Source organism: Oncorhynchus clarkii, chromosome 13, assembly GCF_045791955.1.
Source record: "Oncorhynchus clarkii lewisi isolate Uvic-CL-2024 chromosome 13, UVic_Ocla_1.0, whole genome shotgun sequence".
Lineage (NCBI taxonomy): Eukaryota > Metazoa > Chordata > Actinopteri > Salmoniformes > Salmonidae > Oncorhynchus > Oncorhynchus clarkii.
This window is the reverse complement of record NC_092159.1, coordinates 9096352-9110787: the sequence shown is the minus strand read 5'-3', so window position 1 is coordinate 9110787 and position 14436 is coordinate 9096352. Positions and strand designations below refer to the sequence as shown.

The 14436-nt window shown below is 44.4% G+C and overlaps 1 protein-coding gene across 2 annotated transcripts in view; it reads right to left on the bottom strand.

Annotated features, from left to right (window-relative positions):
• LOC139424357 (armadillo-like helical domain-containing protein 3) overlaps positions 1-8661 on the bottom strand; it is a 57198-nt gene extending 48537 nt beyond the window's left edge. For both annotated transcript variants that reach the window (XR_011635930.1, XM_071176100.1), the window contains exons 1-4: positions 8508-8661; positions 5773-5882; positions 1178-1234; positions 655-801 (exon numbers count right to left, since the gene is read on the bottom strand). Coding sequence is in view for 1 of the 2 variants with exons in the window: in XM_071176100.1 (XP_071032201.1) it covers positions 655-801; positions 1178-1234; positions 5773-5874 (306 nt within the window). In the remaining variant the exon portion in view is untranslated. The remainder of the gene's footprint in view (positions 1-654; positions 802-1177; positions 1235-5772; positions 5883-8507) is intronic.
• Positions 8662-14436: the final 5775 nt, after the last annotated feature.

Genomic DNA, 14436 nt, shown 5'->3' with positions numbered 1-14436 from the left:
GTCTGTAGCCTCGTCAGTACCATAACAGATCAATACATCCTGCCCCGTCAGCACCATAACAGGTCTATGTACAGATCAATACATCCTGTCTATAGCCCCGTCAGTACCATAACAGATCAATACATCCTGTCTATAGCCTCGTCAGTACCATAACAGATCAATACATCCTGTCTATAGCCTCGTCAGTACCATAACAGATCAATACATCCTGTCTATAGCCTCGTCACCACCATAACAGGTCCATGTACAGATCAATACATCCTGTCTATAGCCTCGTCAGTACCATAACAGATCAATACATCCTGTCTATAGCCTCGTCAGTAACATAACAGATCAATACATCCTGTCTATAGCCTCATCAGTACCATAACAGATCAATACATCCTGTCTATAGCCTCGTCAGCACCATAACAGGTCTGTAGAGCAGTGTTCTTCACCCCTGGTCAAGGTTTTGTTCCACCTCAGTCCACACACCTGATGCAACTTACACTGAATGTACAAAACATTAGGAACACCTGCTCTTTCCATGACATAGATTCACCTGGTCAGTCTAGGTGAAAGCTATGATCCCTAAAGTCCCACCTTTGGTGCTCCTCTGCCAGGGTCTGAACACAATAGTGGAACACCCCCACACACACACACACTCCCACTTACCTGCAGGGCGTTGACCACTTTGATCTGGTGCTCCTCTGCCAGGGCCTGAACACAGTGGTGGAACAGACTGTTGATGTTGTCTTTAATCTTCATCACCTCATCTCCATCCAGAGACTCCAGCTTGGCCTCCAGGTACTCCAGATTCACCTGGGGGGAGGGGAGGGGGGGTACAGAGGGGGAGAAAGTAGAGTAAGGGTGGATGGAAAAGGGAAGGTTGAGCGAGAGGGGGGGGAGAGGGAGAGAGTGGGGGAAGAGGGAGGTTTGGTAGATGCAGGGGGAAGATGGTTGGGAGAGAGAGGGGGGGAGAGGGTTGGGTGAGAAAGGTGAGGGGGAGGAGGGAGGGTTGGGAGGTCACAGAAAGAAGGAGGGTGGGGAACGGGAGAGAGAGAAGGGGGGTGCATCGAGGTTATAGTTAGAGAGAAATTCCCTTTTTAGAACGCAAAGGACAGCTAAAAGTTTTAAAAACAAATGCAAATGGATAATTCTGTTAACAAATGTAATTTAAACAGCTGTTCTCTCTTACCTTCATGAGGAAGAGTTCATCCCAGAAACGGGAGTTGTTCTTGGCTGGATCCTCTTTCTGGAGAGAGAGGAGACAGAGAGTCGCTCCATGTCATCTCAGCCATGACGCCCACCATCTCAGCCATGACACCCACCATCTCAGCCATGACACCCACCATCTCAGCCATGACACCCACCATCTCAGCCATGACACCCACCATCTCAGCCATGACATCCAGCCATGACACCCATGACATCCAGCCATGACACCCACCATCTCAGCCATGACGCCCACCATCTCAGCCATGACACCCACCATCTCAGCCACGACGCCCACCATCTCAGCCACGACGCCCACCATCTCAGCCACGACGCCCACCATCTCAGCCACGACGCCCACCATCTCAGCCACGACACCCACCATCTCAGCCATGACACCCACCATCTCAGCCACGACGCCCACCATCTCAGCCACGACGCCCACCATCTCAGCCACGATGCCCACCATCTCAGCCACGACGCCCACCATCTCAGCCACGACGCCCACCATCTCAGCCACGACGCCCACCATCTCAGCCACGACGCTCACCATCTCAGCCATGACACCCACCATCTCAGCCATGACATCCAGCCATGACACCCACCATCTCAGCCATGACGCCCACCATCTCAGCCACGACACCCACCATCTCAGCCACGACGCCCACCATCTCAGCCACGACACCCACCATCTCAGCCACGACGCCCACCATCTCAGCCACGACGCCCACCATCTCAGCCACGACGCCCACCATCTCAGCCACGACGCCCACCATCTCAGCCACGACACCCACCATCTCAGCCATGACACCCACCATCTCAGCCACGACGCTCACCATCTCAGCCATGACATCCAGCCATGACACCCACCATCTCAGCCATGACGCCCACCATCTCAGCCACGACACCCACCATCTCAGCCACGACGCCCACCATCTCAGCCACGACGCCCACCATCTCAGCCACGACGCCCACCATCTCAGCCACGACACCCACCATCTCAGCCACGACACCCACTATCTCAGCCACGACACCCACCATCTCAGCCACGACGCCCACCATCTCAGCCACGACGCCCACCATCTCAGCCACGACGCCCACCATCTCAGCCACGACACCCACCATCTCAGCCACGACGCCCACCATCTCAGCCACGACGCCCACCATCTCAGCCACGACGCCCACCATCTCAGCCACGACGCCCACCATCTCAGCCACGACGCCCACCATCTCAGCCACGACGCCCACCATCTCAGCCACGACGCCCACCATCTCAGCCACGACGCCCACCATCTCAGCCACGACGCCCACCATCTCAGCCACGACGCCCACCATCTCAGCCACGACGCCCACCATCTCAGCCATGACACCCACCATCTCAGCCACGACGCCCACCATCCCAGCCATGACACCCACCATCTCAGCCATGACACCCACCATCTCAGCCACGACACCCACCATCTCAGCCATGACACCCACCATCTCAGCCATGACACCCACCATCTCAGCTTGTTCTGAAATGGTTGGAAGCCAGTCCTCCATGAAAGCAAATCAGTTTCTCCTTCTTTTACACTTAAGTCTGTGTCCAGGAAACAGCCCCTTTGTGTGTGGTTTATTCCCTTCAGAAAAGGTCTGTCTTAGTTACTGCTAGAACATTCCTGGTGAACAAGCACACCATGAGGCTCCAGCAGATCTAATGGTTTCAATGTTATTGTCTCTAATGGTCTTCAATGTTATGGTCTCTAATGGTCTTCAATGTTATGATCTCTAATGGTCTTCAATGTTATGGTCTCTAATGGTTTCAATGTTATGGTCTCTAATGGTTTCAATGTTATGGTCTCTAATGGTCTTCAATGTTATGGTCTCTAATGGTCTTCAATGTTATGGTCTCTAGTGGTCTTCAATGTTATGGTCTCTAATGGTCTTCAATGTTATTGTCTCTAATGGTCTTCAATGTTATGGTCTCTAATGGTTTCAATGTTATGGTCTCTAGTAGTCTTCAATGTTATGGTCTCTAATGGTCTTCAATGTTATTGTCTCTAGTGGTCTTCAATGTTATGGTCTCTAATGGTCTTCAATGTTATTGTCTCTAATGGTCTTCAATGTTATGGTCTCTAATGGTTTCAATGTTATGGTCTCTAATGGTTTCAATGTTATGGTCTCTAATGGTCTTCAATGTTATGGTCTCTAATGGTCTTCAATGTTATGGTCTCTAATGGTTTCAATGTTATGGTCTCTAATGGTCTTCAATGTTATGGTCTCTAATGGTTTCAATGTTATGGTCTCTAATGGTCTTCAATGTTATGGTCTCTAATGGTTTCAATGTTATGGTCTCGAATGGTCTTCAATGTTATGGTCTCTAATGGTTTCAATGTTATGGTCTCTAATGGTCTTCAATGTTATGGTCTCTAATGGTTTCAATGTTATGGTCTCTAATAGTCTTCAATGTTAAGGTCTCTAATGGTTTCAATGTTATGGTCTCTAATGGTCTTCAATGTTATGGTCTCTAATGGTCTTCAATGTTATGGTCTCTAATGGTCTTCAATGTTATGGTCTCTAATGGTTTTCAATGTTATGGTCTCTAATGGTTTCAATGTTATGGTCTCTAATGGTCTTCAATGTTATGGTCTCTAATGGTCTTCAATGTTATGGTCTCTAATGGTCTTCAATGTTATGGTCTCTAATGGTTTCAATGTTATGGTCTCTAATGGTCTTCAATGTTATGGTCTCTAATGGTCTTCAATAGTAAAAGTCCCAAACACACACTGTATAGTGTTGTGTAATGGTATTGGGTTTAATGGTAAATGCCACTCATCACAACACATATAGACATATTGCCATATAATTTTATTGAAAAACATGCAATTAATTGTCTCAACATTTTAGTCCGTAGCTCATTTCTCCATCAAAGTTTTGGGCTTGTAGGACAAGTCTTCATATGAGAATCTCAGAGAGTGGCCACGTATTGGACAATTCAAGGAGAGTTGGGTTGAAGCAATAGGCTGCTAATTTTATTTAACTAGGCAAGTCAGTTAAGAACTTGGGACAAACTGAATTGCTTTCATGGAGGACTGGCTGAATTGTGAGGGTGACCACACAATTTATTTCCATAATGAGCCAAATAAAAGTTGTTTTTTTTTACCCAAAGTTGAAAAAAAAAAAACACAAGAGACCAGCAAAATTGATAAGCTTGTGCTGCGGTATAGCAACAACAGCGACATCTTGTGGAATAAACATGGTACTGTCACACTACTTCATTGTAAATAATGCAAGCGACTTCAATTACTAATATCTCTGAACAGGGGAAAAAAGAACATCACCAGATTCACAGGGAATACATGACATAATATGGAGAAGCAATACTCCAAGCCACAGTTTCATACTATTTGTCAAACATAGACAACTGATACTGTATACTGGTTGTTGGGGTGGGATAGGCATGGGGGGGGGGGGGGGGGGGGGGGGGGGAGGTCCATGGGTGGCATTTGACAATTTTGGGGGGGATTCATTATGTCTTACTCATTGGTAGGAAGAAGTGTGGTCCAAATCAGATGTTGGGTACTATATTTGTTGAATATTATCTGAATCTTATCAATTAAAATGGCCAATTTGGGTGCAATCAATTATCTTAATTTCTTAGAGATAAAATTAGATTTCAACAAAATAATGTTTCAGGAATGATAATCGTATCCGTTACTAAGTACAGAAAATGATTTCAGGACAATCTGAGATGGTGGGTATTGAAATTCTCTTTCTTGTGCTTTTTGAGGTGAAAGGAACTATGAGAGCAAGTCCACCAACCCAATTTCTGTTCCTGTCTGTCTGTTCCGACCCTCACTCTTTCTTCCCCTTTAACACTCTTTCTTCCCCTTTAACACTCTTTCTTCCCCTTTAACACTCTTTCTTCCCCTTTAACACTCTTTCTTCCCCTATAACACTCTTTCTTCCCCTTTAACACTCTTTCTTCCCCTTTAACACTCTTTCTTCCCCTTTAACACTCTTTCTTCCCCTTTAACACTCTTTCTTCCCCTTTAACACTCTTTCTTCCCCTTTAACACTCTTTCTTCCCCTTTAACACTCTTTCTTCCCCTTTAACACTCTTTCTTCCCCTTTAACACTCTTTCTTCCCCTTTAACACTCTTTCTTCCCCTTTAACACTCTTTCTTCCCCTATAACACTCTTTCTTCCCCTTTAACACTCTTTCTTCCCCTTTAACACTCTTTCTTCCCCTATAACACTCTTTCTTCCCCTTTAACACTCTTTCTTCCCCTATAACACTCTGTCTTCCCCTTTAACACTCTTTCTTCCCCTTTAACACTCTTTCTTCCCCTATGCTCTTACTCTTTCACTTGACCATATCCCTTTAGCTCTGCACAAACCGCCCTCTCTGTCTCATCTTTATCCATCATTTCCTCTTCTCTACCTCCCTCTCGCTCTCTCTCCCCCACTCGTCTCATCTTTATCCATCATTTCCTCTTCTCTCCCTCCCTCTCTCTCTCTTCTCTCCCTCCCTCTCTCTCTCTTCTCTCCCTCCCTCTCCCTCCATCCCTCTTCTCTCCCTCCATCCCTCTATCTTACCGCAAAGATCTCATCATACATCAGCACCACTTTCTCCTTCAGGGGTTTCTTAGAGGAGGACGTCCTTCTCAGAAGCCCCGCCTTCTTCTCCAGCTGAGACATGGCTGGGTCTGGAGACACACACAAATAAGTAAGCATAGAAATGTAAACACAGCAGACGCAAATAGGCATGTAGCTAGTATCACACAGAAAGACTAAAAAGGACAGACAATACATACACTAGAGGTCGACCGATGAATCGGAATGGCCGATTAATTAGGGCCGATTTCAAGTTTTCATAACAATCGGAAATCTGTATTTTTGGGCGCCGATTTCCGATTATTATTATTTATTTTTTTAATACCTTTTATTTAACTAGGCAAGTCAGTTATGAACACATTCTTCTTTCAATGATGGCCTAGGAACTGTGGGTTAACTGCCTTGTTCAGGGGCAGAACGACAGATTTTCACCTTGTCAGCTCAGGGGTTTCAATCTTGCAACCGCACAGTTAACTAGTCCAATGCTCTAACCATTGCACTCCACGAGTAGCCTGCCTGTTACGCGAATGCAGTAGAAGCCAAGGTAAATTAATTGCTAGCATTAAACGTATCTTATAAAAAACAATCAATCATAATCACTAGCTATAACTACTAATCCATTTTAGCAGGCAATATTAACCAGGTGAAATTGTGTCATTTCTCTTGCGTTCATTGCACGCAGAGTCAGGGTATATGCAACAGTTTGGGCCGCCTGGCTCATTGCGAACTAATTCGCAATGATAGAGCAGTCTGACTGAGCAGCAGCAGGCCCATAATCATTCATTCAAACAGCACTTTCGTGCGTTTTGCCAGCAGCTCTTCGCAAGCACAGCGCTGTTTATGACTTCAAGCCTATCAGCCTAATGGCTGGTGTAACCAATGTGAAATGGCTAGCTAGTTAGCTGGGTGTGCGCTAATACTGTTTCAAACGTCACTCGCTTTTAGATTTGGAGTAGTTATTCCCCTTGCGCTGCAAGGGCCGCGGCTTTTGTGGAGCGATGGGTAACGATGCTTCGAGTGTGGCTGTTGTCGATGTGTTCCTGGTTCGAGCCCAGGTAGGGGCAAGGATGGGGAAGCTATACTGTTACACTGGCAATACTATAGTGCCTATAATCACATCCAATAGTCAAAGGTATATGAAATACAAATGGTATAGAGCGAAATAGTCCTATAAATACTATATTAACTACAACCTAAAACCTCTTACCTTGGAATATTGAAGTCTCCTGTTAAAAGGAACCACCAGCTTTCATATGTTCTCATGTTCTGAGCAAGGAACTTAAACGTTGCTTTTTTTACATGGCACATATTGCACATATTACTTTCTTCTCCAACACTTTGTTTTTTAATTATTCAAACCAAATTGAACATGTTTAATTATTTATTTGAGGCTTAATTCGATTTTATTCATGTTTTATATTAAGTTAAAATAAGTGTTAATTCAATATTGTTGTAATTGTCATTATTACAAATAAAAAAAATTGTCTGATTAATCGGTATCGGCTTTTTTGGTCCTCCAATAATCGGTATCGGTATCTGCGTTGAAAAATCAGTCGGTCGACCTCTAACATACACACAACAGTTTTAGGCATTCCACACTGGCTTGGACCCTCATTCAACAGTGTTAGTGTAGGAGGTGCTTCTATTGTCAAGAATGTATGGCATTTAGAACCCTCAGTTCTGGTCGAGTTTTCACACAGGGTTAGAAAACTGTCACTTATTACCCATTTATATACTGTATATGATTAGTCATCAATGTATGTTTACAAAATACATTAATATTCCCAGCTATGGCAATCAACAAAAGTTAACTAGGCCTAAATCAAGTATCCTAAACTGTCAACAAAGCATTCTTAGCTACATGTGTTCACTCAGTCATTCCCAAGAAGTGACGTGATAATGCTTGCTTCTACACCTGCATTGCTTGCTGTTTGGGGTTTTAGGCTGGGTTTCTATACAGCACTTTGAGATATCAGCTGATGTAAAAAGGGCTTTATAAATCGATTTGATACTATAAAAGGCTACTAGAATAGAAACAATGAATCCCAACACAAGCTAACGTTAGCTAGTTAATCGTGATTCATATCCTTATCTGACTGTATCCTGATTGTTCTCTTTGCGCAACAGGACATTGATTGGGCAACTGCTGTACTGTAGAGGAATGTTAGTTAGCTGTTGACTACATTTCCAATGGAATACATAGCTGGCTAGTGTTAGCATGATATGTCAGTTTCATGCAATATATCCCCATAAAACATATGATACGTAAGAACAGTTCACTGCAGACAACAGTCAAACCATAGATAATTGTTTACAAATGACTAGCAGTTGGTAGCTAGCTACAGCTAACTAACATGCTAACTAGCTAGCTAACGTTAACTAGCTAGGTAGCCAACCTACGTTGTTTCCAGTCACCGAAAAGTTCATATTCAAAAAGTCAAACAACTCTTTATTTAGTGCAAGGCAACTCAGTTACTAACGTGTAACTCAAACATCGGCCACTCTAGTGCTGGCAAATGTTAGTGTTAATGACAACAAGCTGTTACCTACTCGTCATACATAGCTACATTGTGGGTCTATAGTACCTAGCTATAGCTAGCTAGCTAGCTCTTTTCTTACAATGTCTGCTTCCTTGTCGATATACAACCTAACAGCGTTTGAGGACAGGTAGCAAGATGTATATGTTGTCATACATTATTCATCAAACCCCTTCTTACCTCAATCAAACGATTATTTATATGAATCCATACCGTTCGCTCAGAAAACTACAGATACCAATGTTAGCCTGCTAGCTAGCTAGCTGTGATTGAGACTTCCTTTGCCTGTCTGGAGACTGCATGGTCCTAGCGCCTGTGCCGTCACTGGTCGTCGTGTATCGAAGATACTGTAGCGAGCTATCACTGATTTACAATCCACCCAATCTTCTGCATACAGTAGTACGTTCAATTCACTACTAGGAGGACAAGAATATAAATATATTGGAAATAAGTGTATTTGTAATTCTTTAATGTGTTTGTACTTTCCTCTGGGATTATTTGTACTGTAAAAATCATATATACATTAAATAAACTAGATAGATTTAATTTTTGGCCAAAAGTTAATCTAGCTACATTCATATATATTTTCACATATTTTCATTTGTCCAAACTGTCCATTACTGGTGCTCATGAACGGTTATAAACAGTGTTCATTGAACATATCAAGAGTATTTCAAGGACAGTTTTTTCCATTTTCATAACATTACAAATATCGGAAACGTTTTGTCCAAAAATGATGCAGAAAAGCGAATCCATGCTTTTGTCATTTCTAGATTAGTCGACTGCAATGCTCTACTTTCCGGCTACCCGGCTAAAGCACTAAATAAACTTCAGTTAGTGCTAAACTCGGCTGCTAGAATCCTGACTAGAACCCAACATTGTGATCATATATACTCCATATTACTATTCTCTACACTGGCATCCTATTAAAACTCGGGCTGATTTCAAGGTTTCCCTGCTAACCTACAAAGCATTACACAGACTTGCTCCTACCTTTCTCTCCAATTTAGTCCTGCCGTACATACCTACACGTATGGTCACAAGACACAGGCCTTGTTGTTGTCCCTAGAATTTCTAGGGACAATTCTCCTATAGAGCTCCATAGAGCTCCATTTTTATGGAATGGTCTGCCTATCCATGTGAGAGACGCAGACTCTGTCTCGACCTTTAAGTCTTAATTGAAGACTCATCTTTGCAGTAGGTCATTGACTGTAGTCCGGCCCAGGGTTGTGAAGGTGAACTGAAAGGCACTGGAGCGACAAACCGCTCTTGCTGTCTCTGCCTGTTCCCCAGAGTGCTACCTTTTCCCGGATCTGCTGTTTTTAGACTCTCTCTCTCTACCGCACCTACGGTCTCTAACTCTGAATGATCAGCTATGAAAAGCCAACTGACATTTACTCCTGAGGTGCTAACCTGTTGCACCCTCCACAACCACTGTGATTATTATTATTTGACCCTGCTGGTCATTTATGAACATTTGAACATCTTGGCCATGTTCTGTTATAATCTCCACCCAGCACAGCCAGAAGAGGACTGGCCACCCCTCAGAGTCTGGTTCCTCTCTAGGTTTCTTCCTAGGTTCCTGCCTTTCTAGGGAGTTTTTCCTAGCCACCATGCTTCTACATCTGCATCTTGCTGTTTGGGGTTTTAGGCTGGGTTTCTGTACAGCACTTTGTGACATCGGCTGATGTAAAAAGGGCTTTAGAAATACATTTGAACTTCTCTAGCGTCTAAACGCCTGGTAGGTTCAGTAAAGGTCTGTGCACCCTTCACATCCCTTTGTTTGGCTCATTGGCTGAAATTGAACGCAAATGTCATCAGATAACAATAAGACAGTTAATCTTTTCTCTGCCAACTCTGTGAGAGATCCAGGCATCGCCTCGAAATGTCACAGACAGACTCCGGAATCTTTTGGAAATGAGTTAACGGAATACAAAGGTCCACACACACTGTGTGTGTTCCAAATGCACCCTTTTCCCCACATACTCCACCAGGGCCCTGGTCAAAAGTAGTGCACTATATAGGCAATAGGGTGCCATTTGGGAGGTGGACTCTATCGATAGGTCAACCACAACCCTTCCATCCTTCCTATGTTTCCCCCTCAAAAATCAAAGACAAGAAAAATCTAAATGGCACCATCAAGAAAGGTTTTATGCATTTCAGAACTTTCATTTCATTGATCCTCTGGTTCTTTTCTCAGTGCATCATGTGACCATGTGACCATCTGATCTACTGATATATGAAGATGTGTGTGTATTGGGGTCCACCTATCCACCTACCTGTCGCCTATATATCCAGTGTTGAAGGAGTTTTATCAATAATGAATAAACAATGTATACATTCTACGTGGAATTATAACTAACGTTAATCAACAGAATTCTATGCTGTCTGAAGAATAAAATGTTTGTACATAGACCAAGAGGAAGTGTTAACAGACAACTTGTGACCACAGTGAAACTAACAACAGGAGAAATGTCTGGTCCCCATCCAGGGAGGGGAAAAACCGTTGGACTTGCAATAGATTGCGTAGCATGTGGTAACATAAGATAAACAATATGTGTGTTTTGGAATTGCATTGGAAAGTAGCTAAGTCATTGTCCAAAAGGAAGAGAGACATTGTCCAAGAAGAGGAGGGACATAGTAAAAGCTATGACGCTGTGTGTGATATAAAACCTAATGAACGTGAGGGATATTGGGGAGAGAGAAAGAAAGGATACACACTAGCCATTATGATCACTAGCCATTATGATCACTAGCCATTATGATCACTAGCCATTATGATCACTAGCCATTATGATCACTAGCCATTATGATCACTAGCCATTATGATCACTAGCCATTATGATCAAATAAAAACAAACAAATGTATCACTTTTAAAATCCTTAACCAATTTCCTAAATTGACCCAGGGACACCAAATGATCCAAACGAAGTGCCAACTGGAAACTATTTCACACGAGGTGCCTGATATGAAAAAGGCAGCTCTGTGGCTAGCAAGGGAGCCATCATCATTAACCAACCCTGTGACACGAGGTGCCTGATATGAAAAAGCAGCTCTGTGGTTAGCAAGGGAGCCATCATCATTAACCAACCCTGTGACACGAGGTGCCTGATATGAAAAAGCAGCTCTGTGGTTAGCAAGGGAGCCATCATCATTAACCAACCCTGTGACACGAGGTGCCTGATATGAAAAAGCAGCTCTGTGGCTAGCAAGGGAGCCATCATCATTAACCAACCCTGTGACACGAGGTGCCTGATATGAAAAAGCAGCTCTGTGGTTAGCAAGGGAGCCATCATCATTAACCAACCCTGTGACACGAGGTGCCTGATATGAAAAAGCAGCTCTGTGGTTAGCAAGGGAGCCATCATCATTAACCAACCCTGTGACACGAGGTGCCTGATATGAAAAAGCAGCTCTGTGGCTAGCAAGGGAGCCATCATCATTAACCAACCCTGTGACATGAGGTGCCTGATATGAAAAAGCAGCTCTGTGGCTAGCAAGGGAGCCATCATCATTAACCAACCCTGTGACACGAGGTGCCTGATATGAAAAAGCAGCTCTGTGGTTAGCAAGGGAGCCATCATCATTAACCAACCCTGTGACACGAGGTGCCTGATATGAAAAAGCAGCTCTGTGGTTAGCAAGGGAGCCATCATCGTTAACCAACCCTGTGACACGAGGTGCCTGATATGAAAAAGGCAGCTCTGTGGCTAGCAAGGGAGCCATCATCATTAACCAACCCTGTGACACGAGGTGCCTGATATGAAAAAGCAGCTCTGTGGTTAGCAAGGGAGCCATCATCATTAACCAACCCTGTGACACGAGGTGCCTGATATGAAAAAGCAGCTCTGTGGCTAGCAAGGGAGCCATCATCATTAACCAACCCTGTGACACGAGGTGCCTGATATGAAAAAGCAGCTCTGTGGCTAGCAAGGGAGCCATCATCATTAACCAACCCTGTGACACGAGGTGCCTGATATGAAAAAGCAGCTCTGTGGCTAGCAAGGGAGCCATCATCATTAACCAACCCTGTGACACGAGGTGCCTGATATGAAAAAGCAGCTCTGTGGTTAGCAAGGGAGCCATCATCGTTAACCAACCCTGTGACACGAGGTGCCTGATATGAAAAAGCAGCTCTGTGGCTAGCAAGGGAGCCATCATCATTAACCAACCCTGTGACACGAGGTGCCTGATATGAAAAAGCAGCTCTGTGGCTAGCAAGGGAGCCATCATCATTAACCAACCCTGTGACACGAGGTGCCTGATATGAAAAAGCAGCTCTGTGGCTAGCAAGGGAGCCATCATCATTAACCAACCCTGTGACACGAGGTGCCTGATATGAAAAAGCAGCTCTGTGGCTAGCAAGGGAGCCATCATCATTAACCAACCCTGTGACACGAGGTGCCTGATATGAAAAAGCAGCTCTGTGGCTAGCAAGGGAGCCATCATCATTAACCAACCCTGTGACATGAGGTGCCTGATATGAAAAAGCAGCTCTGTGGCTAGCAAGGGAGCCATCATCATTAACCAACCCTGTGACACGAGGTGCCTGATATGAAAAAGCAGCTCTGTGGCTAGCAAGGGAGCCATCATCATTAACCAACCCTGTGACACGAGGTGCCTGATATGAAAAAGCAGCTCTGTGGCTAGCAAGGGAGCCATCATCATTAACCAACCCTGTGACACGAGGTGCCTGATATGAAAAAGCAGCTCTGTGGCTAGCAAGGGAGCCATCATCATTAACCAACCCTGTGACACGAGGTGCCTGATATGAAAAAGCAGCTCTGTGGCTAGCAAGGGAGCCATCATCATTAACCAACCCTGTGACACGAGGTGCCTGATATGAAAAAGCAGCTCTGTGGCTAGCAAGGGAGCCATCATCATTAACCAACCCTGTGACACGAGGTGCCTGATATGAAAAAGGCAGCTCTGTGGTTAGCAAGGGAGCCATCATCATTAACCAACCCTGTGACACGAGGTGCCTGATATGAAAAAGGCAGCTCTGTGGTTAGCAAGGGAGCCATCATCATTAACCAACCCTGTGACACGAGGTATGTCGGCAGCTTGAGGAGTAGGGCTTAATAAAACAAAAAGACAGTAATGAGGTGATCTACGTGTCTTTAAAAGAGGTCCCAGACAACTTGGTAAAGGATGCAGGGATGAGTATTAAAGCTGTCAGATGTAATAAATGAAGGGCTCTGTGATAAACACAATCAAGGGATTTTAGAGAAGAGTCCGTTGTACTTCAGGAGATGGTATCACCATAGTCAAGAACGGGGGGCTTCCCGCTAGCCCGAGAAAAACAAGCTCTGTGTCCATACAGGAAACTCACTTTCCATTTAAGCTTCTTAGACACGCTCATTTGTCTGTTTCTTAAATGATAGATCATTGTCCATCTAAATACCAAGGTATTTGTATGCAGGGACTAGTTCAATACCAGACCCATTCAAGGAGTGAGGATGTCACCTGACTGAGATACTTTGACCAGACGTTGAAAACAGCATGTGTTTAGTTTTGCCTTTATGAAGTACAAGCTTTAAATTGGTAAGGGCTTCCTGAACAGCTGCAACATCCGGCTGTAACCTTGACAACGCGAAGTCCATAGTCAGAGAAATGACATAATAGTGTCATCTGCATACGAATGAAGATCACTATTTTTAACAGATAGGATTTCTATAAACCGTATAAAGAACAGGTGCTCTTGTTGATCCCTGAGGAACACCTTTATGTACCTCAACAACATCTGACTGACCTCCATCTAACACATCAAGGACTCCTTAACAGAGAATCTGACTGACCTCCATCCAACACATCAAGGACTCCTTATTAACAGAGAATCTGACTGACCTCCATCCAACACACCAAGGACTCCTTATTAACAGAGAATCTGACTGACCTCCATCCAACACACCAAGGACTCCTTAACAGAGAATCTGACTGACCTCCATCCAACACATCAAGGACTCCTTATTAACAGAGAATCTGACTGACCTCCATCCAACACATCAAGGACTCCTTAACAGAGAATCTGACTGACCTCCATCCAACACATCAAGGACTCCTTAACAGAGAATCTGACTGACCTCCATCCAACACATCAAGGACTCC